At 42.9% G+C, this 24,192-nt stretch overlaps 1 protein-coding gene across 1 annotated transcript in view; it reads right to left on the bottom strand.

Annotated features, from left to right (window-relative positions):
• The window catches only part of LOC529036 (transmembrane protein 45A-like), a 96,626-nt gene extending 73,813 nt beyond the window's left edge, over positions 1-22,813 (bottom strand). Inside the window, exon 1 of the mRNA XM_010801015.4 lies at positions 22,602-22,813. Within this exon, the coding sequence (XP_010799317.1) occupies positions 22,602-22,620 (19 nt within the window). The 5' untranslated portion in view covers positions 22,621-22,813. The remainder of the gene's footprint in view (positions 1-22,601) is intronic.
• Between the last annotated feature and the right edge of the window lie 1,379 nt (positions 22,814-24,192).

Genomic DNA, 24,192 nt, shown 5'->3' with positions numbered 1-24,192 from the left:
TGACAAAGCCATCCGGTTGCCACTGTGACATTCAACACTTTCAGAAAATAACTAGAATTATGACTGACAATATTCCACCAGGATATATCAGATTATTAGGAACTCCATATAATCTCTAGAATATCTGCACCATTTATCATATAATGTAAAATTTATTAGGTGGCACTAGTGATAAAGAACACACCTGCCAATGCAGGAGACATTAGAGATGCAGGTTTGACCCCTGGGTTAGGAAGATCCCTTGCAGAAGGGCATGGCAACCCACTCCAGTATTCTTGCCTGGAGAATCCCATGGACAGAGGACCCTGGCAGGCAATAGTCCATGGGGTCCCAAAGAGTTAGACACGACTGAAGCAACCTAGCATGAAAATTTATAATTCATTTGACATCTCCCTTACAGTTAGGGCTTTCCTGGTAGCTCAGCTAGTAAAAAAAAAAAAATCTGCCTGCAATGTAGGAGATTCCGGTTCAATTCCTGGAAGATCCCCTGAAGAAGGAATAAGCTACCCACTCCAGTATTCTTGGGCTTCCATGGTGGCTCAGATGGTAAAGAATCAGCCTGCAATGTGAGAGACCTGGGTTCGATCCTCGGATTGGGAAGACCCCCTGGAGGAGGTCATGGCAACCCACTCCAGTATCCTTACCTGGAGAATCCCCATGGACAGAGGAGCCTGGTGGGCTACAATCTATGGGGTCCCAAAGAGTCAGACACGACTGAACGACTAAGCACAGCATAGCACAGCACTTGCAGATAAATATACCGAGTGAACCTAATTAATATCTCCCTTTGGTGTGCCTCAGGGGCTCTTTGAAGCACACCAAAGTTAGCTCGAGGTCAAAGAAACATAATTTGATTTGGGAAGTTTTGTCAAAGGAACACCAAAAAACTTTTTAAAATACAATAGGACCATGAAAGTGAAAGTGAAAGGGTTAGTCACAGAATCATGTCAGACTCTTCGTCATTCCATGGACTGCAGACTGCCAGGCTCCTCTGTCCATGGAATTCCGTCCACTGGAGTGGATAGCCATGCCCTTCTCCAGGGGATCTTCCCTATCTAAGAATCGAACCTGGGTCTCCCACATTGCAGACAGATTCTTTACCATCTGAGCCACAAGGGAAGGCCATAGGTTACTGTGAAACTTAGCCAAAGTGACAATTAAAGATTTCCAAGGCAAATACAGATTACCACAGAAGTAAATAAACTTAAAATCTGTTATCAAAGGCAATTTAGCATCTTCAGAAAACTTGTCTGTTTTAACAGGGAGCAAAGCCAAATTTATGTTTTGCCTCAGTTTAAAGTTTCATTTACTGATTTAAACTTGTGATGCTTTTGAACTGTGGTATTGGAGAAGACTCTTGAGAGTCCCTTGGACTGCAAGGAGATCCAACCAGTCCATTCTAAAGGAGATTAGTCCTGGGTGTTCTTTGGAAGGAATGATGCTAAAGCTGAAACTCTAGTACTTTGGCCACCTCATGCGAAGAGTTGACTCATTGGAAAAGACTCTGATGCTGGGAGGGATTGGGGGCAGGAGGAGAAGGAGATGACAGAGGATGAGATGGCTGGATGGCATCACTGACTCGATGGACGTGAGTCTGATTGAACTCCGGGAGTTGGTGATGGACAGGGAGGCCTGGCGTGCTGCAATTCATGGGATGCAATTCCACATCCCCTGTATTGTATCCTTGAATGTGTATTAATTAATATAGTTGGTATGTAGAAAAAATAAGTAGTGGCCTTGGTGTTAGCAACTTTAGACCCTTAAGGTAATAAATTCTTTCCTTTGTTGTAAACCCACTGCACCTCTGCCCTATAGGAATGCAACTTTATCTAACACCTTTGGAGGATAGTGCCAAACATTAAAATAATTACTCTTAGAGAAATAAGTCTTATGGTTGACAAACCTTTATCAGAGTCATAAAATGTTAACAGGCCTTCTGGCCAGAAGATGATGTAAATTACCTAAACCATTTGTATACGATAATTTACAGAAAAGAAAGCCTGGTCTCAATAAGGATCAGAGACTGCTGACTTTGCATGATTTCACACCCCCTGTTATCCTCTATGTGCAACTTAGGGTATAAAAGCCCCTGTTGAAAATAAAGCTATGGGCCTTGCTCACTGAAGCTTGGTCTCCCCATGTCATTCTTTCTTTCACATTCTGGCTGAGTCTCCATCTGGAGCGCAGAGGTCCTCTGTGACCATTTATTTGCCTGGGCTTCTAAGACCCACTCGAGAAGGTGCCTAAGGCGGGGCACCTTCTGCTATTCGAGAGGGCACCTGCGGCCTCCATGGTCAGAGCTAACCTGATGTCACAGGTTGTATTGATTTTCCGCATAAACCAAGCTACTCAGCCTCTTTTCTCCACTGAATTTTCCTACTGAGCTATCCTCATTCTATTACTCTTTATATCTTTGATGAATATTTAAATAAAGCCAGGGTAATCACCGACGCCATCTTCCCTTCAAACTTCCTGGATCAGCCGGGGCTGGACCCCGGCACATCACCAACTCCCAGAGCTTGCTCAAACTCATGTCCATTGAGTCGTTGATGCCATCCAATCATCTCATCCTCTGTCATCCCCTTCTCCTCCTGCCGTCAGTCTTTCCCAGCATCAGGGTCTTTTCCAATGAGTCAGTTCCGTGCAGCAGGTGGACAAAGTATTGGAGCTTCAGCATCAATGGCCACCTCCATGAAACCAAAGGACTGACACACCCATCCACCCCTCTTGCAAAGCTTCACCCCTCCTACTATAGCCTAGGGGAGAAGGCCTTCTGCTAAGAAACCAGCCTTGCAATAAGTACTTTTCATTTTACCTTGAGCAGTTAGTACCAGAGGTCTGTGTGTTACCGAACCACACTAACAGGAAATCACCAAAAAAAAAAAAAAAGCAAATAGCAAAAATATGCCCAGAAACCCAAAAACCAACTGGCAAGAATGCCCCAAATGTGACTCCAAGTCCCACTAAGCCTTGGATGTTTCTCTAAAATGTTGTAGTTTTACTTCACTGGGAGAGCTTCCAAACTGGAGCTGAAGCTCTCACTGCCAAAGTTACCTGGGGCCCCTGTAGGGAAAATTATAATTGGATGTCTCAAGTCCAAGGGGGACCCCAGGCCTGTTCATTATCAGTGTTCCTCTCCTTGGCAAAGCACTGCTAACTATGAGATTGTATACTTGAGTCACTCAGGGGCCTTCTGATCTTAACATATCTAATATGCTCCCCCAAAGAGCTATCCTATGGGATGGATGAAATATTTCCCATTTTTATAAGTTTGGTAACACAAAAACACAAAAGACATAGGTAAATCTCAACAAAAATGGCACAAACAGGTTGCATCAATGCACAGATGAACCAGCTCCCAACTCAGGTAAATAAATTTACCCTACAAAGAAAAAAAAAAAAAAGAACTAATTCCAGCCAGGTAGCTCACCACACGATACTAGCTCCCCAATGAACCGGTTCGCACTCAGGTAGAATCCAACAAAATCTCCCCACCTCCAACAGGGTGCCCCAAACAAATTGGCTTGTCTTGTAAAGGAAAAGCCCAGACTGAGGGGGAAATACGTTTTTGATGTGTATACTGGAGCAACTTAGCCTATAAAATTGGGTTCATCAACTTGCAACACAAAGGATACACAAAACCACAAATAAACAAACTGGCTGAACTGGCTATCAGAGCGGGTAGAACAAGGGGCTTCCCTGGTAACTCAGTGGTAAAGAATCCACTTGCAATGCAGGAAACATAAGAGAAGTGGGTTCCATCCCTGGGTCAGGAAGATCCCCTGGAGGAGGAAATGGCAACCCACCCAGTATTCTTGCCTGGAGAATCCCCACAGACAGAGGAGCCTGGTGGGCTACAGTCCACGGGGTCACTGTGAGTTGGACATGACTGAGCACATACGAATAGGAACCTACCAATGAAATTGACTTTTGTTTTGTCAGTTTCTTATACCAACTGCCAAGCACTGTGCAGCCAGTGCCACTTCAGGATATCTTGAAGGAAGGATCCTCAGGACAAATAGTCCTGGTAGATGCTTAGGGTCTTACAACAGTACTCCCTGACCAGGGCCAGCTAGCCACAAGCAGCAGGACTCCTGGCTGGCTAAGCCAAATTTGTTATCGAGTCCAAGCTCTCTCTACTGACCACATGCTAGGTCAATGAATCTGAGAAACGAGGTGTTGAGGTAGGAATACAACTTTAGTTGGAGAGCCAACTTTTCTCTTTCTTACCCACCTATTAATAATTTAAAGCAAATTAAATTATATTGGTAAAGTATATCTTTGTAAACAAAATTTTCTTTCTACCTGATCCCTCAAGAATTTAGAAACTCTTACTGAGTGTTCCTATTTTCACTATAAGAAAATAAAACTATTTGCATATAATTATGTAATATAGTTATTTGCATAGACTGAGGGAGAACCTGTTTTCCTTATTACAGGACACAGTGGGCAATACTGGTTATATTACCAGGACTTTGACTGGAATGTTATATTTGAGAATATAAACTAATATAACTAATGTTAATTAGTTTTTTTAAAACTGTCTGGTCATGTATTTAGACTAAGACATGACCAGACAGTTTTTTAAAAAACTAAGATTGACTTTATGGAGCCTTTACAGCCTCCTTTCAAAAAACTATCTGGTATCTTGTTTATAGGGTTCCCAGCCTAACCAATGAGAATGCAAAGTCATTTCCTAGTAGACCCAACAACTTATGGCATCTTACATCTCAAGAAGAGAGGAATTCACCTAAATCTACAGGCAATGCAAGTGAGTCCTTGACTTGGCTTCCAGAGTAATCTTATATTCTTTATCAAAAATTCTAGCAAAACAGACTTAAAAGAGCTTACATGATCAGTGTCTATTCTTGCTTCATTTATGTTAATAATCAGACCAAGTTTAATGAAATTAGACTTATTTAGCAAAGCAATCAGAGAAGGCAATGGCATCCCACTCCAGTCCTTTTGCCTAGAAAATCCCATGGATGGAGGAGCCTGGTAGGCTGCAGTCCATGGGGTCGCTAGAGTCGGACACAGCTGAGCGACTTCACTTTCACTTTTCACTTTCATGCATTGGAGAAGGAAATGGCAACCCACTCCAGCGTTCTTGCCTGGAGAATCCCAGGGACGGGGGAGCCTGGTAGGCTGCCGTCTATGGGGTTGTACAGAGTTGGACACGACTGAAGCGACTTAGCAGCAGCAGCAGCAGCAGCAAAGCAATTTGTCTTATTATCTCTTTGGTAAAAAATGGGGGTGATCGTAGAGATAAAAAAATGATGTTTCAATGGAAAACTATGACACAACTTTATGGATATTGGACCCTAGTCCTGTTCACTATCATTGAGGTTTTGTTATTTACCTGTGAATCAAAGTGGATCCCAAATTCTTTTAGATTCTGAAAATATCTGGTCACAGCTCTCCAAGCTAACATTTCCAGTTTTTCTCCTACCCTTCTGACTTGTAATCACTAAGAAATCACTAAGAAATAAAACTGCCCTTTTCCCAAAGGGCAGTTTCCCAAAATGACTGAAACTAGACAACCTGATATAAACAGAAATACCACCCACAACAGCTCATGTATGAACAACCTTCATGCCTGTTGTTGTGTAGGTCACTCAGAAGGTTCACTGGAACACACCTGATGACAGCCTCAGAGACATTCAAACTGCAAAACATACTTTGAGCTCAATATCTTGAAATCTGCTCAGTTGGCTGTCATCTGGACTCAAAAATCAGTTTTATAGTCTACTCCAACCATTAAACTTCATTTTCCTTTTGTTTCTATAGAAATGCCTCTTACTAAATCCCTGATTGCTCAGATCATATAGTGGAAACCCACGCAAACATCACCTTCTGAAATGAGACACAACTGTTGAACCAAACTGACCTATTACCAAATTAACAGACCGACTCAATCAAACAGAAAATAGTGTTCTTAAATTCACTCTATTCTGCTTGTTTCTGTCTATATTTTTCTCCCCCTGTGCTGATCTCTTATCTCACAACTTGTAACCCAATTCAGCTTTTAATATGTTCAGTTCAGTTCAGTCACTCAGTTGTGTCTGACTCTTTGCAACCCCATGACTACAGCACGCCAGGTTTCCCTGTCCACACCAACTCCAGGAGCTGCTCAAGTGAAAGAAAGTGAAAAGTGAATTCGCTTAGTCATTTCCAGACTCTTTGCGACCCCATGGACTGTAACCTAACAGGCTCTTCTACCCATGGGATTTTCCAGGCAAGAATACTGGGGTGGGTTGCCATTTCCTTCTCCAGGAGATCTTCCCGACCCAGGGATTGAACCCAGGTCTCCTGCATTGTAGGCAGACGCTTTACCATCTGAGCCACAAACTCATGTCTGTTGAGTCGGTGATGCCATCCAACCATCTCATCCTCTGTCGTTCCCTTCTCCTCCTGCCTTCAATATTTCCCAGCATCAGGGTTTTTTCCAGTGAGTCAGTTCTGCGCATCAGGTGGCCAAAGTATTGGAGTTTTGACTTCAGCATCAGTCCTCCCAATGAATATTCAGGACTGATTTCCTTTAGGATTGACTGGTTTGATCTTCTTGCTGTTCAAGGGACTCTCAAAAGTCTTCTCCAACACCACAGTTCAAAAGCATCAATTCTTCAGCACTCAGCCTTCTTTATGGTCTAACTCTCATATCCATACATGACTACTGGAAAAACCGTAGTTTTGACTAGACGGACCTTTGTTGGCAAAGTAATGTCTCTGCTTTTTAATAACCTATCTAGGTTGGTCATGTGACACTTTCTAAAAACATGTGACACTTTCTAAAAATAAAGCTACAAATTGGGAACTAAAGGAAACTAGAATACACCATCCCAAAGTATGCCTATTTGACATAAAAATATTTTTGAGCTGAAGGAAATTAAGAAGCAGCCAATGGAGGAAAAGATTTTTCTTTTCCCTCCTTTCTGCCTAGAGGCAGGATATACATTCTTTCACTAGAAACAGATTCTAATCAGCGCAGAGGTGGCAAGTGGAATCTGCAAACAAATCTTAGCCAAACTTAAACAAATCTTAGTTCCCTCCCGTATGTTTATATTTCCACAGTTCACAGCCCTTGAAAACCAAAATTGCTTTCTTTTGTCTTATCATTTCTCTACAAATTTATTGTTTTTTGTTGAAGATGCTCTATAAGTCAGAATTCTAAGCTGCCACTTTGAGTTATTTTTCATTGAGGTTTCTCCTGCATGATATGTGCTGCACGTGTTTAAACAAAAACAACAAAGATTGTTAGTTTTTCCTCCTGTTAATCTTTTTGTTAAAAATACCAGTTGAAAATCTAAAATGCATAGAGGTCCAGTGTTTCCTTCCCAATATATTTTGTTATTGTTGTTGTTCAGTCGCTCAGTCGTGTCTGACTCTTTGAGACCCCATGGACTGCAGCACACGAGGCTTCCCTATCCATCACTAACTCCCAGAGCTTGCTCAAACTCATGTCGAATGAGTCAGTGATGCCATCCAACCATTTCATCCTCTGTCGTCCCCAATACATGTAAGGCAACACATTCTAATTTCCAGAGACTGGCCCATCTTTGGGGCTGGGGAAGGGGGACGTTATTCAGATTGTCATACCCTGTTAGGAATGCCAGTCAGAAGGAGGGCCTCTGACCGTCATAAAAGTAAAAACTTTAAAAATCACTACCAGATGGTGGGGGGAGAAGAGAACAGAAATAGAAATGTTACAACAGAAATGGGAACTGGGTTTTTCTGCTAAGTGAAAGTGAAAATGTTAGTTGCTTAGTCCTGTCTGACTCTTTGCAACCCTACTGGAGCTCATCAGGCTCCTCTGTCCATGGAATTCTCCCAGGCAAGAATACTGGCATGAGTTGCCATTTCCTTCTCCAGGGGATCTTCCTAACCCAGGGATTGACCCCAGGCCTCCTGTGCTAACAAACAAGGAAAACAAAGGAATGAGTATAGAAACCCCCAGAACAGGCCTGTAGGAATTAAGCAATCCTAGTTTTACTTTGACTGTTTCTAATCTTTGGTGCACATAACTAGACTTGTCCTTCCCAAAGTTAATTTCTTAATCACTCTCTGACCCTAGGCATCCTGCACCTGCATTCTTCCCCCACACACCCTTGTAACACTCCCTTGCAGCATTCTTCAGAAAGGAAGTCACAGGCCAATAACCTCAAGGATGACCAAACCCAGTGTTATGGCTGTGTTAGAACTTTGCAGAAGAAAGAAGAATGTAAAACCGCCACTGCCCTGATCCTTATCATATACCGCTGACAAAGACATCAAACTATAACACCTCTCCCTATTTCCCAGGGAGGTGGGCACAGTTGAGGTGCTAGCCTGATGCATTCCCTCCTTGCCTTGCAAAGGAATAAAGCTACCCTTTCTTTCTCCTCTATAACTGTTTCCGTACTTCTGTTTGTCATCGGCACACAGACAGCCAGATTTTGGCAGCAGAAGGAGCCTCTTTAAACTCTCAGATTCCATCACTGATGAAAACTCAAGGGCTTAGTATTGTCTACTTCTCAATCCTGGCTGCACCAGAGAATGCCCTGAAGAGCTCATAAAAAATAACTAACGCCTGGACCTCAATTCCTAGAGTTTCGGCTTCAATTATATCAAAGTCTGCTTTTATATATATAAATAAGTCTGCTTTTGTGTATATATATATATATATATACACACATATATATTTTTTGTGTGTATGTATATATATATACAAAACAATTTTGTGTATATATATATATTTGTGTGTTTATATATATATATAAATATATATATATCTGTGTGTATATATATAAATTTGTGTGTGTATATATATATATATATATATATATAAACTAAGATCATGGCATCCAGTCCCATCACTTTCATGGCAAATAGATGAGGAAAAGATGGAAGCAGTGATAGATTTCTTCTTCTTGGTCTCTAAAATCTCTGCAGATGGTGATTGCAGCCATAAAATTAGAAGCCAATTGCTTCTTGGAAGGAAAGCTACGACAAACCTAGACAGTGCATTAAAAAGCAAAGACATCATTTTGCAGACAAGGTCTGTATGTATGCATCCAGCCTCACAAGTATGGACGTGAGAGCTGGAACATAAAGAAGGCAGAGCACCAGGGAATTGATACTTTTGAACTGTGGTGTTGGAGAAGACTCTTGAGAGTCCCTAGGACAGCAAGGAGATCAAACCAGTCAATCTTAACCAAAATGAACCCTGAATATTCATTGGAAGGACTGATGATGAAGCTGAAACTCCAATACTTTGGCCATCTGATGTGAAGAGCTCACTCATTGGAAAAGACCCTGGTGCTGGGAAAGATTGAAGGCAGGAGGAGAAGGGAGCAGGAGAGGATGAGATGGTTGAATGGCATCACTATTTCAATGGATGTGAACTTGGGCAAACTCTGGAAGATACTGAGGGACAGGGAAGCCTGGTGTGCTGCAGTCCATGGGGTTGCAAATAGTCAGACACAACTTGGCAACTGAACAACAACAAAGTATATATACATCTCCTGGCTCCTCTTTGAAGCAGTTTCTCAGACCTACTGTGAGGCTATTTTCCAAACTAGACTATAGCCTCAGTAAGTGAAAGTGAGTGAAGTCGTTCAGTCGTGTCCGACTCTTTGTGATCCCATGGACTGTAGCCTAAGCTCCTCCCTCTATGGGATTCTCCAGGCAAGAGTACTGGAGTGGGTTGCCATTTCCTTCTCCAGGGGATCTTCCCGACCCAGGGATCGAACATGGGTCTCCTGCATTCCAGGCAGATGCTTTAACCTCTGAGCCACCAGGGAAGCCCTCAGTAAGATCCTGAAAGTGAAAATGGAGTCACTCAGTCGTGTCCGACTCTTTGTGACCCCATGGACACCAGGTTCCTCCGTCCATGAGATTTTCTAGGCAAGAGTACTGGAGTGGGTTGCCATTTCCTTCTCCAGGGAATCTTCCCGACCCAGGGATCGAACCCAGGTCTCCCGCATTGTAGACAGACGCTTTACCAACTGAGTCACCAGGGACAAAGCTCAAACTCACATCTCGCATGTTGTACATTTTTGTTTAAGTAGACAGTTTGTTAGCTCTCCAGATGATACTTGTTAACTAGAGGTTAAACTGCTAAGTCCTCTTCTTATGCCTGGTATCTGAGTTTCATTAGCCTCACAAATTTCAACAGTAAATGCAGGAAGGGAGGGGAGAGAGTGACTCACCATGAATGACCTCTTCCTATTATGTGCCAACACCTAATACATTCTGCATGCTCCAATTATGTTAAACCTCTTGATTATCATTCCCATTTTTAAAGATAAGATAAAGATCAGTTCAGCCACTCAGTCATGTCTGACTCTTTTTGACCCCATTAATCGCAGAAAGCCAGGCCTCCCTGTCCATCACCAACTCCCAGAGTTCACACAAACTCATGTCCATCGAGTCGGTGATGCCATCCAGCCATCTCATCCTCTGTAGTCCCCTTCTCCTCCTGCGCCCAATCCCTCCCAGCATCAGAGTCTTTTTCAAGGAATCAACTCTTCACATGAGGTGGCCAAAGTATTGGAGTTTCAGCTTCAGCATCAGTCCTTCCAATGAACACCCAGGACTGATCTCCTTCAGAATGGACTGGTTGGATCTCCTTGCAGTCCAAGGGACTCTCAAGAGTCTTTTCCAACACCACAGTTCAAAAACATCAATTCTTCGGCGCTCAGCTTTCTTCACAGTCCAACTCTCACATCCATACACGACCACAGGAAAAACCATAGCCTTGACTAGACAGACCTTTTTTGGCAAAGTAATGTCTCTGCTTTTGAATATGCTATCTAGGTTGGTCATAACTTTCCTTCCAAGGAGTAAGCGTCTTTTAATTTCATGGCTTCAATCACCATCTGCAGTGATTTTGGAGCCCAGAAAAATAAAGTCTGACACTGTTTCCACTGTTTCCCCATCTATTTCCCATGAAGTGATGGGACTGGATGCCATGATCTTCGTTTTCTGAATGTTGAGCTTTAAGCCAACATTTTCACTCTCCTCTTTCACTTTCATCAAGAGGCTTTTTAGTTCCTCTTCACTTTCTGCCATAAGGGTGGTGTCATCTGCATATCTGAGGTTATTGATATTTCTCCCGGCAATCTTGGTTCCAGCTTGTGTTTCTTCCAGTCCAGCATTTCTCATGATGTACTCTGCGTATAAGTTAAATAAGCAGGGTGACAATATACAGCCTTGATGTACTCCTTTTCTGATTTGGAACCAGTCTGTTGTCCCATGTCCAGTTCTAACTGTTGCTTCCTGACCTGCATACAAATTTCTCAAGAGGCAGGTCAGGTGGTCTGGTATTCCTATCTCTTTCAGAATTTTCCACAGTTTATGTGATCCACACAGTCAAAGGCTTTGGCATAGTCAATAAAGCAGAAGTAGATGTTTTTCTGGAACTCTCTTGCTTTTTCCATGATCCAGCGGATGTTGGCAATTTGATCTCTGGTTCCTCTGCCTTTTCTAAAGCCAGCTTGAACATCTGGAAATTCACGGTTCACGTATTGCTGAAGCCTGGCTTGGAGAATTTTGAGCATTACTTTACTAGCCTGTGAGATGAGTGCAATTGTGCAGTAGTTTAAGCATTCTTTGGCATTGCCTTTCTTTGGGATTGGAATGAAAACTGACCTTTTCCAGTCCTGTGGCCACTGCTGAGTTTTCCAAATTTGCTGGCATATTGAGTGCAGCACTTGCATGGCATCATCTTTCAGGATTTGAAATAGCTCAACTGGAATTCCATCCCCTCCACTAGCTTTGTTCATAGTGATGCTTTCTAAGGCCCACTTGACTTCACATTCCAGGATGTTTGGCTCTAGGTGAGTGATCACACCATCGTGATTATCTGGGTCATGAAGATCTTTTTTGTACAGTTCTGTGTATTCTTGCCACCTCTTCTTAATATCTTCTGCTTCTGTTAAGTCCATACCATTTCTGTCCTTTATCAAGCCCATCTTTGCATGAAATGTTCCCTTGGTATCTCTAATTTTCTTGAAAAGATCTCTAGTCTTTCCCATTCTGTTGTTTTCCTCTATTTCTTTGCACTGATCACTGAGGAAGGCTTTCTTATCTCTCCTTGCTATTCTTTGGAACTCTGCATTCAGATGCTTATATCTTTCCTTTTCTCCTTTGCTTTTCACCTCTTTCTTTTCACAGCTGTTTGTAAGGCCTCCTCAAACAGCCGTTTTGCTTTTTTGCATTTCTTTTTCTTGGGGATGGTCTTGATCCCTGTCTCCTGTACAATTTCACAAACCTCCATCCATAGTTCATCAGGCACTCTGTCTATCAGATCTAGTCCCTTAAATCTATTTCTCACTTCCACTGTATAATCATAAGGGATTTGATTTAGGTCATACCTAAATGGTCTAGTGGTTTTCCCTACTTTCTTCCATTTCAGTCTGAATTTGGCAATAAGGAGTTCATCATCTGAGCCACAGTCAGCTCCCGGTCTTGTTTTTGCTGACTGTATAGAGCTTCTCCATCTTTGGCTGCAAAGAATATAATCAATCTGATTTCGGTGTTGACCATCTGGTGATGTCCATGTGTAGAGTCTTTTCTTGTGTTGTTGGAAGAAGGTGTTTGCTATGACCAGTGCGTTCTCTTGGCTAAACTTTATTAGCCTTTGCCCTGCTTCCTTCCGTACTCCAAGGCCAAATTTGCCTGTTACTCCAGGTGTTTCTTGACTTCCTACTTTTGCATTCCAGTCCCCTATAATGAATAGGAGAGCGCCAGGCTCTGTTGGCGCAGGAGAGGCTGAGAGGAGCTACCCCACGTTCAAGGTCAGGAGCAGCGCCCTTGAGGAGATATCCCTCATCCAAGGTAAGAAGCAGTGGCTGCGCTTTGCTGGAGCAGCCGTGAAGAGATAGCCTACGTCCAATGTAAGAGAAACCCAAGTAAGACGGTAGGTATTGTGAGAGGGCATCAGAGGGCAGACACACTGAAACCATAATCACAGAAAACTAGCCAATCTGATCACACGGACCACAGCCTTGTCTAACTCAATGAAACTAAGCCATGCCATGTGAGGCCACCCAAGACAGGTGGGTCATGGTGGAGAGGTCTGACAGAATGTGGTCCATTGGAGAAGGTAATGACAAACCATTTCAGTATTCTTACCTTGATAACCACATGAACAGTATGAAAAGGCAAAATGATAGGATACTGAAAGAGTAACTCCCCAGGTTGGTAGATGCCTAAGATGCTACTGGAGATCAGTGGAGAAATAACTCCAGAAAGAATGAAGGGATGGAGCCAAAGCAAAACAATACCCAGCTGTGGATGTGACTGGTGATAGAAGCAAGGTCTGATGCTGTAAAGAGCATAGGAACCTGGAATGTTAGGTCCATGAATCAAGGCAAATTGGAAGTGGCCAAACAGGAGATGGCAAGAGTGAACATCGACATTCTAGGAATCAGTGAACTAAAATGGACTCGAATGGGTGAATTTAACTCAGATGACCATTATATCTACTACTGTGGGCAGGAATCCCTTAGCAGAAATGGAGTAGCCATCATAGTCAACAAAACAGTCCAAAATGCAGTACTTGGATGCAATCTCAAAAACGACAGAATGATCTCTGTTCATTTCCAAGGCAAACCATTCAATATCATGGTAATCCAAGCCTATGCCCCAACCAGTAATGCTGAAGAAGCTGAAGTTGAACGATTCTATGAAGACTTACAAGACCTTTTAGAACTAACACTCAAAAAAGATGTCCAAAAAAGATAATGATAAAGAGATGAATTTCATAAGGATTACAACACCTATCACAATAATGTTGTGACAGAACCAATATTCAAATCCAAAGCCTATGTCCAAAGGGGACAAAGAGGAAAAATAATATTTTTTGAGCATCCACCCATTTGGATCTCTATAGAATCCTCTCAATTCCATGAGGTAATATTTTCCTTATAGGTCAGTAACTTGAAAGGCTAGCTAGTTTGTCCAGGCCACACTGCTTTATACTTTTTCTCCTCCAGGTGAGAAAGCCCAGCTCCTATAAGATATTACCTTGAACCTCATAGACACTCTCATTTCAAAAATATATTCTGACCATTGCAGGTTCACATGGGAATGTCCCCTTCACCCTTCAAACTTATTTTAGAGGGATTCTTATCCCACTGCTGCTATCCATTAACACTCCACTATGCTCAAACAAAATAGTCGCATTTAAAGTTCCCCAAATATTCCAAACTCTCTAACATGCTTCCTTAGCTCTCTACAGTCTTACTGCTGCTTGGAACCCTTCCTTCCCTCAACCAATGACATACATCCTGCATGGCTCAGTTCAAGAAAAAAGGAGGAAGAAAGAGATAGGAAAACTCCATTCAACAGTCATTTCATCTCAATCAAGCACTCTCCCTGATCCACCGTGCAAGTGTGAGGAACCCTATTCTGTGTTCCCAAGGCACTCTCATGGAAATTTCCTGAATGCCATCATTACACATCTAGGGTCTCTCTCACTGCACTGTGAGCTTCTAAAAAGCAAGATCTATGTCTCTGTCTTTACATTCTCATTGCCCAGCATTCATTGAATGAGTTGTTAAACAGGTAAATAAATGATTGGTTGGGTCGGTGAGTATGCTTATAGCTCTGTCTGAGTATAAGAAGCAATACCCAGTGCCACATAGTCTTAAGTGTTAAAAGAGAACTAGAGTGCTCTTGGAACATTGGCATCCCAACAGACCAGTAGTCAGGGTATTTGTCATAGTGACAGGAGCAGACAGTCTCCACAGAGCATCTGGTGATGCCTTCAACCATTTCATAAGAAGCCACCAGTCCTCAACCTTTTTGGCACCAGGAACCAGTTTCACAGGAAAGTTTTCCATGGGCGGGAGTGGGATGGTTTCAGGATGATTTAAGCACATTACATTTATTGTGCTCCTGTGAGAATCCGATGCTGCCTCTGATGTGACAGGAGGTGGAATTCAGGTGGTAATGCAAGCAATGGGGAGTAGCTTTAAATACAGATGAAGCATCGCTCCTTGGCCACCGCTCACCTTCTGTTTTGCAGCCCATTTCCTAACAGGGCACAGACAGGTACTGCACCATGGCCCAGGGGTTGGGGACCTCTGCTCTAAGCTGTGCAGAAGATGTAGCAAATCTGGAACTAGCCCCATGTTAGCTCCCAGGGGGCAGGAATATGTGGAAATGGTGAAATACCTAATAAAGTAGTGAGTAGGAAGAAGCCTGCTAAGCATCACAATGTGGCCACAGAGGCAAGGAGCCCAGGCTCGCTAACCTGGAAGGGACAGGGGACAGGAAGTGTTGGCATCCATCCATGTCTAGAATGGCAGATGGTGGCAAACTGTACCGAGCAAGGGGCAGGACCACAGGAACTTAGTTCTCCCTAACTCACAACACTTGGGTAAGTATGTTGAGAGATGTTTCTAGACACCTTAAAAGATGTTTATAGATGTTGACTGCACTGAGATAGTGGTCTATACTAGGTCTTGGACCTGAACCTCTAACCTTTGATGCAGCACACTGGTGTGCCCCTGATGGGTACAGCTATGACAGAAGGAAATACAAATGCACTCAGGCCCAGGAGCAGTCAGCTGAGTGTAAGGGGATCCAAAGCCTATGAAGCCAGACCTCCCCTGGCCTGTTCTCTAAGAGTGAGTCCTCTCATCTACATGGTGTGATGTTCTACATATACTGTGACAGAAATAAATGATGAGAATCGTTGGGTTAGACTATATGAGACAGATGAGCAGCACCAGGGGTTGGGGATGTCAAAAAAAGGGATTTCACTTTGTAACTAGGACAAGAATTGCAAACTCTCAAATGTACAGACCAAGATCATCCTATTTGTGTGAGTGCTTCTGTGAGTTCAGATGGAAGATGGGACATTAGAGTGTTGTACCATTAAAAAGAACTAAACAATAGTAACCCACAAGAGTAAGGCCCATGTTTTCAGCAGGAGTTATTTGCTCCTGAAAAGCAAATAAATCAATGTGAGCAACATGTCATCCCCCAAATAGCCCATATTTCCTCATCCCAAGAAGAAGATCAGGGGCCAGAGCAGCCTACAACCACTGTCTGGCACCCACTCTCTTGCCTCTACTGCAGAATGGCCCCGGGAGAAATTAGTTCTTCAGTTCAGTTCAGTTCAGTTGCTCAGTCGTATCTGACTCTTTGCAACCCCATGAATCACAGCACGCCAGGCCTCCCTGTCCATTACCAATTCCTGGAGTTCACTCAGACTCACAACCATCGAGTCAGTGATGCCATCCAGCCAACTCATCCTCTGTTGTCCCCTTCTCCTCCTGCCCCCAATTCCTCCCAGCATCAGAGTCTTTTCCAAGGAGTCAACTCTTCGCATGAGGTGGCCAAAATACTGGAGTTTTAGCTTTAGCATCATTCCTTCCAAAGAAATCCCAGGGCTGATCTCCTTAAGAAGGGACTGATTGGATCTCCTTGCAGTCCAAGGGACTCTCAAGAGTCTTCTCCAACACCACAGTTCAAAAGCATTAATTCTTCGGCACTCAGCCTTCTTCACAGTCCAACTCTCACATCCATACACGACCACAGGAAAAACCATAGCCTTGACTAGATGGACATTTGTTGGCAAAGTAATGTCTCTGCTTTTGAATATGCTTATCTAGGTTGGTCATAACTTTCCTTCCAAGGAGTAAGCGTCTTTTAATTTCATGGCTGCAGTCACCATCTGCAGTGATTTTGGAGCCCAGAAAAATAAAGTCTGACACTGTTTCCACTGTTTCCCCATCTATTTCCCATGAAGTGATGGGACTGGATGCCATGATCTTCGTTTTCTGAATGTTGAGCTTTAAGCCAACTTTTTTACTCTCCACTTTCACTTTCATCAAGAGGCTTTTGAGTTCCTCTTCACTTTCTTGCCATTAGGGTGGTGTTATCTGCATATCTGAGGTTATTGATATTTCTCCCAGGAATCTTGATTCCAGCTTGTGTTTCTTCCAGTCCAGCATTTCTCATGATGTACTCTGCATATAAGTTAAATAAACAGGGTGACAATATACAGCCCTGATGTACTCCTTTTCCAATTCGGAACCAGCCTGTTGTTCCATGTCCAGTTCTAACTGTTGCTTCCTGACCTGCATACAGATTTCTCAAGAGGCAGGTCAGGTGGTCTGGTATTCCCATCTCTTTCAGAATTTTCCACAGTTTATTGTGATCCACACAGTCAAAGGCTTTGGCATAGTCAATAAAGCAGAAATACATGTTTTTCTGGAACTCTCTTGCTTTTTCCATGATCCAGTGGATGTTGGCAATTTGATTTCTGGTTTCTCTGCCTTTTCTAAAACCAGCTTGAATATCCAGAAGTTCACGGTTCACATATTGCTGAAGCCTGGCTTGGAGAATTTTGAGCATTACTTTACTAGCATATGAGATGAGTGCAATTGTGCGGTAGTTTGAGCATTCTTTGGCATTGCCTTTCTTTGGGATTGGAATGAAAACTGACCTTTTCCAGTCCTGTGGCCACTGCTGAGTTTTCCAAATTTGCTGGCAAATTGAGTGCAGCACTTTCACATCATCATCTTTCAGGATTTGAAATAGCTCAACTGGAATTCCATCCCCTCCACTAGCTTTGTTCGTAGTGATGCTTTCTAAGGCCCACTTGACTTCACTTAAGAACTGCAAATTCTCATGTAATTTCTCATGAAAACCATCATTATAGCATCATGGACCAGGTGACAAGTGAAGGAAAAGAGGGCATGATTGTCAAGGAGCTGATGGCTCAGTGGTAAAGAATCTGCCTGGCAATGTAGGAGATGCAGGAAGCATGGGTTCAATCTCTGGGTTGGGACAATCCCCTGGAGGAAGCCATGGCAACCCACTTCAGTATTCTTGCCTGGAAAATTCTACGGACAGAGGAGGCTGGTGGTCTACAAAGTCCATGGGGTAGCAAAGAGTCAGACACAACTGAGCCACTGAGCATGCACCCATGGGCCATTATCCCCATGGTAATTTACTCACCAAGCACTGTTTGGCTTTTCTTTCTTTTTTTTAACTCTGCTTATGAGTTCTCAGTTCCCAGACCAGGGATGAACCCAAGCACAGCAGTGAAAGCACAGAGTCCTAACCACTAGGCAACCAGGAACTCCCTGCCTTGGTCTTCTTAAGGGCAGATCTGAACTCAGGATTGGACACTGCTGGTCAGTGATCCAACCAGAGAACCACAGTGTTCCCTGAGAGAGGACTAGAGGTGTTAGGCTTCTATTGAAATACTGTTCATCCAGAAACAATAAATAATTGACAACAAACATACCCCCACACACACATTACTAAGCTGATTAGATATACTCTTCATAGTCATGCTAAATGGCTTAGAGATATCCTGGAGCCTGGGTGCAGGAGCCAAATATGGCAAGGAGGATCTGGGCACTCCCCACAGGTGTCAGAGCAGTCCCACCTGTCAGAGTGATTCTGGCTGCCATTGCTCTGCTGTGACCTGAGTGGGCAGGAGAAGGCCAGACCCAGCTGGTACAGAGTAATAAGAGTCAATAGCCCAGAGGTCTGTGTGTACGTGCTGAAGTGAGCGTGGCACTATAACAGCCCTAGCCAAGAAGCAGCTAGCTCAGAATAAATAAATAAATAAACAAGTGTGTCATCTAAAAAAGCAGCTGACAACTGAGATCCAAATACACCCTGCCAAGGTGGGGCTGATACCAAATAGAGGAAGCTCAAGCTAATTCCCACACATCCAGCCTCAGCCAGAGGTGCCAATGTCACCTGTAATGCATCTGTCAAATACTGCCAGTGGGATTTAAACTCTTCTACATCCCACATTAAAAGACAGCCAGGACTTCCCTAGTGCTCCAGGGGTTAAGAATCTGACAGCAAATGCTGGGGACATACTTAGTCCAGGAGAATTCCATGTCCCGTGGAATATATGTGTGTCCCAATTCCTGAGCCTGCACTCTAGAGCCCATGAGCCCCAACTACTGAAGCCCACGCACCCTACTTCCCATGCTGAGCAACAAGATAAGCCCCAGCAATGAGAAGACCACACTGCAATGAGAGAGTGGCTCCCACTTGCTGCAACTAGAGAAAGCCTGCACACCGCCATGAAGACCCAGTGCAGCAAGAAATTAATAAATGAATGAATGAATAAGTAAAGCAAAAATACCATGTGATATAGCAATTCCACTTCTGAGTATTTACACAAGAGAAACAAAAATTGCTGTCTCAGAAAGACATATGTACCCCCATGTTCCCTGGAGTATTATTTATTGTAGCAAAGACATGGAAACAATATAAGCATCAATTTATATGTGTCAACTGACAAATAAATGAATAAAGATGTGATACACATATCACACACACACATACATACAATGGAATATTATTCAACCATGCAAAGGAAGGAAATCCTGTCATTTGTGATGACATGGATGGACCTTAAGGGCATTATGCTAAGTCAGACATATACACAAATACTGCTCCGTGAGAATATATGTGACCTTAATTATACATGGAATCTAAAAAGCCATAAACTCATAGATAAAGAGAACAGGCTGGTGATTGCCACAGGCTAGTGGGAGAGGAGGGGTAAAATGAATAAAGGTGGTCAAAAGGTACAGCTATCCAGGCATAAGATAAATAAAACCTAGGAATGTAATACTCTGCATGGGGACTGTAGTTAATACTACTATAGTGTGTATTTGAAAACTGCTTAGAGAATGGGGTTAAAAGTTCTTATCTCGCACAAAAAAATATGTACCTGTGTGTGATGATGGATGTTATCTAAGTTTTTTGTGGTAATCATTTCTCAGTAGATATGGGATGGACAAAAATGTTCACTTAGAACAGCTTATGAAAAAACCCAAACTTTTCGGTCAACCCAATACATATATCAAATTATTATCTTATACACCTAAAACTAACACAATGTAATCTGTTGATTTTATCTCAATAAAAAAGAAAGGAAAACAAAACAAACAGCCAATTTAAAAGTAGGCAAAAACATCTCTGGTGGCTCATTGGTATAGAATCCACCGAAGACACCAATTGTCTCTGCCAATGCAGAGACACAGGTTCGATCCCTGGTCTAGAATATTGTAAAGTAATTAGCCTCCAATTAAAATAAATAAATTTATATTTAAAAAAAAAAAGAAAGATTCCACATGCTGCAGAACTGTGCCTGTCCCCCACCCCCACTACCTCGGGATCAGGCAGGTAGTCACATTTCTACCACCAGATGTGAAGGGAAGAAACAATGAGCTCTGCACCCCACCAGAGGCTCCCTGTTTGGAGGAACATCCCATTCTGCTGATTTGGCAGCCCATTCCAAAAGAATTGAAGGTTGCTTACAACGATTAATGGAATTGGCAAAATAAGATAAAGATGAATCAGAAAAATGGGAAGGTGAAGGGCTTAGTTCCTCTGGATTGGGAATGAGGAAGACTGGTAGCAATTTAATGGTCACTAACTTCATCTCTCCCTACTTCAACCTGTCCCTTCTTTACTGGACCTACCTGATTCTAGCTCTCTTGTCAAGGTCACTGAAATCCCAATTTGCTGCATTCAACAGCCAATTCTGTCTTCATCTTACTTGAGCCACTAGCAGAAATTCACAGAGTGGATCAGGGCCTTCTGCTGGAAAATATTTTGCCCCTGTTTTTACTCCTCTCTGGTTCTTCCTCCTTTTCTGCTTTCTTTTATCTCACAGGTCCTTAAAATTAGCAAGTCCTCTGGCTGTTTTTAGAACTCTTTTCTACCTGCCCTCAGTACTGGGGTATCTCATTCTGCTTCACAGCTGTAAATACTACATCACGTGTCCACCACTCCTAGATTTCTATCTTGAGCCCAGGCTTCACTGCTTAACTCTTGACTCCCAAATCCAGCTTCCCATTCAGTATCTCCACTCTGGTGTCTGACTTACACCTCAAATCCCAAACCATCCAAGACAGATCTCCTAACATCCCGGACGAAATCTGCTCCAGTTTTTCCCACTCAATGACAACGTTATCTTTCTGGTGAGTTGCCCTCTCCCTAAAATTTAGAGTCATCCTTAACTCCTTTCTTTCTCTCACTACTCACATCTAACCGACTAGAAAATCCTGTTGGCTCTATCTCCAAAATATTCCCTGGGGCTGTCTACTCTTCACCCCTTCCCTGTAACCACTTTTATACAGGTGTGTGTTATTACAATGGTTGAAGTAGACTCTGCTTCCACCTCTGCCCTTCACATTGTTCTCAACATAGGAGTCAGTGTTACTCTACTGAAGTGTCGGTTACGCTCAAGGTTTCACGAGAACCTCCGTAGCCACAAGTGATTTAGCCCTTGTCACTCCTCCAGCCTTCTCTCGTCCTCTCCTCCACCAGCCACACTGGCTTCCCTGTTTCTCCTTGCACAACAGGCTTGCTTCCACCTTCCAGCCTTTGCACTTGCCACTTCTCCTGCTTGAAATGTTCTTCCCCTTTTCTCCTTTCAGCCTTTGCTCAAAAACTTTCTCAGGGAGGCCTTCCCTGATCACCCTATGGAAAAACTGCAGAGTGCCTCAAACCCCAACCTCTTTTCTTGCTTTACTTTCCCCATAACAATGCCCCATCTAACACACTACAGACTTTGCTGATTTATTTTGTTGATTGCACCATGGCTCACTAGAATAAATGCTTCAGGAATGCAGGATTTTTTTTTCCTGTTTTTCTTTATTGCTTAATCTCTGGCTCTTAGAACTGTGCTTGGCATACACTGATTCAGTACACAAATGTTGGGTTGATAAATGGATGAATGGATAGATGGAAGAGTGGACAGCTGGATGGATAAATAAATGGATGGATGGGTGGATGGATGATGAATGAATGGAAAGAGTGGATAGCAGAACCTATGCTTTAGTTGCCACATCCTGAAAGATCTCAGAAGGAAAAAATGCTCCACACCAAGTGAAGTAGAATTCAGCATTTGAGACACATTCCTTCCCACATTTACTCTGCCTATCTAACTACAATGCTAGAGTCTAACATGAAATGAAATGTCCATAGAATCATTAAATTAGGCTAGTCTTAGCTTTGTCTTAATCAGCCACAACCTACAATAAATTGGCTATGGAAACACCATTAAGGGAGTTGAGAATGGCAGGACATGACTCCAGTGCTAGGGAAGTGGAGCTAGAGAAAGAGTTGATAAACTAGAGGTAACCATTGCTGAGTTTCTATCCAGAGACAGCTGCTGCACTAGGCTCTTTGCGAGCATTATTTCATTAAATCCATACTACTCTGCAAGTTCAGAAAGACTAAGTTATTTGCACAATGTCAAACATACACAGAAGAGTCAACCTAGGTCAGTGTGAATGAAAAGTTCTTGCCCTTTCACACTAAAGACTACTCTGGAAATGGTGAACTACTTTTGACCATTTCAAACCAGTTCTCCATCTAATCATTCATCAACCATGGTCTGAGTAACACCTTAGATTTGAGGCAGAAGAGTTAAGGAATAAGAAGTTAAAACAAAGCCTTATTGTCTTAGTTAATGCTGAAAATTTGCCAACAGAATAAAAAAAAATCAATAGACTGCAACCTGACAACTTTCAGTCAGTTTTATACACATATACACATCCAGGTGCACACCAAACCCAATGAGTAGGAAAACACAGTACTAAAATATACCACATTCTTACCTTTGCCCTCATGTCCCATGGCTCGTGAGTATGGAGATGTGTTTCTTAGTAGCTGACAATCCTGGCAGATGCTGCTTTATTGCTTTAGAGAGACAAGCATCTTTCACCAGCATCAGCCTTGGAACAGCTCCAGAGAAATCCTTTTTCTTCCTCCCACTCACACATTTCTCCCTGGGCACGGCACACATTGCCAGTGGCCTCCACCTCTGCCCAACCTACAGAAACCTCGCCCATAACACCCTGTAATTAATGTCATCAGACGAGCAAGACTGAGTGTCACTCCACAATGCACACTCTCTGCTTAGCAGTAGACACTGTCCTTGGCAATCAGGGAAGCACTCCCCAGCCACCGTCAGCAGGTGCTTCTCCAGGTCCTAAGAAGGACTTACAGCCTTTATGCCCACTCTCACCAAGTCTGCCTCCCGACTAACAATATCTATGAAACTGCTCAGTCGTCCTGCTTAGGCAGCCAATATGTAAGCACAGTAAAAGTGGAGGCTTCCTCGGGGATAAGGCCTACTCATGACTCTGCTTCTCTCTCCTGGGCCAGTCCACCAAGCCAACCCACCCACACCTATTCCCACCCAAGGGGAACAGATAAAAGCTACAGGGTGCACTCCTCACCTGTGCACAGCCTATAAAAATTAAGAAAACTCAGGAAAGAATATTCACAATCACTGGGGCTGGTTTCAGTATTTGGACCCACCAGCCAATAAGAATATTTCTTAGTTCTTGCTTAAAAAATAAGACATACTGAACTGTGTGTAAAATGCACCCATGAAATTGAGGTTGTGCTAAAGACCATAACACAAAGTAAAGCAAGTAGATGTAGAAAGTTCATCTTTTCAAAGGATGTTGCCAAGACCTAAATCATTCTATTAACTAGAGTTTCTGAATCAGTATGGAGATGGTTCTAAAAGGGGAAAAGAGACCTCTGAAAATCTTAAAGGAGGTTAAATATGCTACCAGTTAAGATCATGGGGAGGAAAAAGTGGAAGTAATGACAGATTTTCTCTTCTTGGGCTTCAAAATCACTGTGGATAATGACCGCATCCATGAAATTAGAAGACGGTTGCTCCTTGGAAGAAAAGCTTTGACGAACATAGACAGCATATTAAGAAGCAAAGACATTACTTTGCTGATAAAGGTCTGTGTAGTCAAATCTATGGTATTTACAGTACTCATGTACAGATGTGAGAGTTGGACCATTGAAGGCTGAGGGCTAAAGAATTAATGCTTTTGAATTGTGGTCCTGGAGAAGACTCTTGAGAGTCCCTTGGACAGCAAGGAGATCAAACGAGTTAATTCTAAAGGAGATCAACCCTGAATTCTCATTGGAAGGACTGATGCTGAAACGTCAAGCTCCAATACTTTGCCCACCTGATGCAAAGAGCCGACTCACTGGAAAAGATTCTGATGCTGGGAAAGATTGAGGACAAGAGGCAAAGAGGGAAGCAAAGGATAAGATGATTGGATGGCCTCACCAACTCAATGGACATGAACTTGGGCAAACTACGGGAAACAGTGAGGGACAGGGAGGCCTGGCATGTGGTAGTCCACAGGGTCACAAAGAGTCAGACATGACTCAGTG

The sequence above is a fragment of the Bos taurus genome, chromosome 1, assembly GCF_002263795.3.
Source record: "Bos taurus isolate L1 Dominette 01449 registration number 42190680 breed Hereford chromosome 1, ARS-UCD2.0, whole genome shotgun sequence".
NCBI classification, from domain to species: Eukaryota; Metazoa; Chordata; class Mammalia; order Artiodactyla; family Bovidae; genus Bos; species Bos taurus.
The sequence above is the reverse complement of the archived record's forward strand: the minus strand, read 5'-3'. Positions and strand labels throughout refer to the sequence as shown.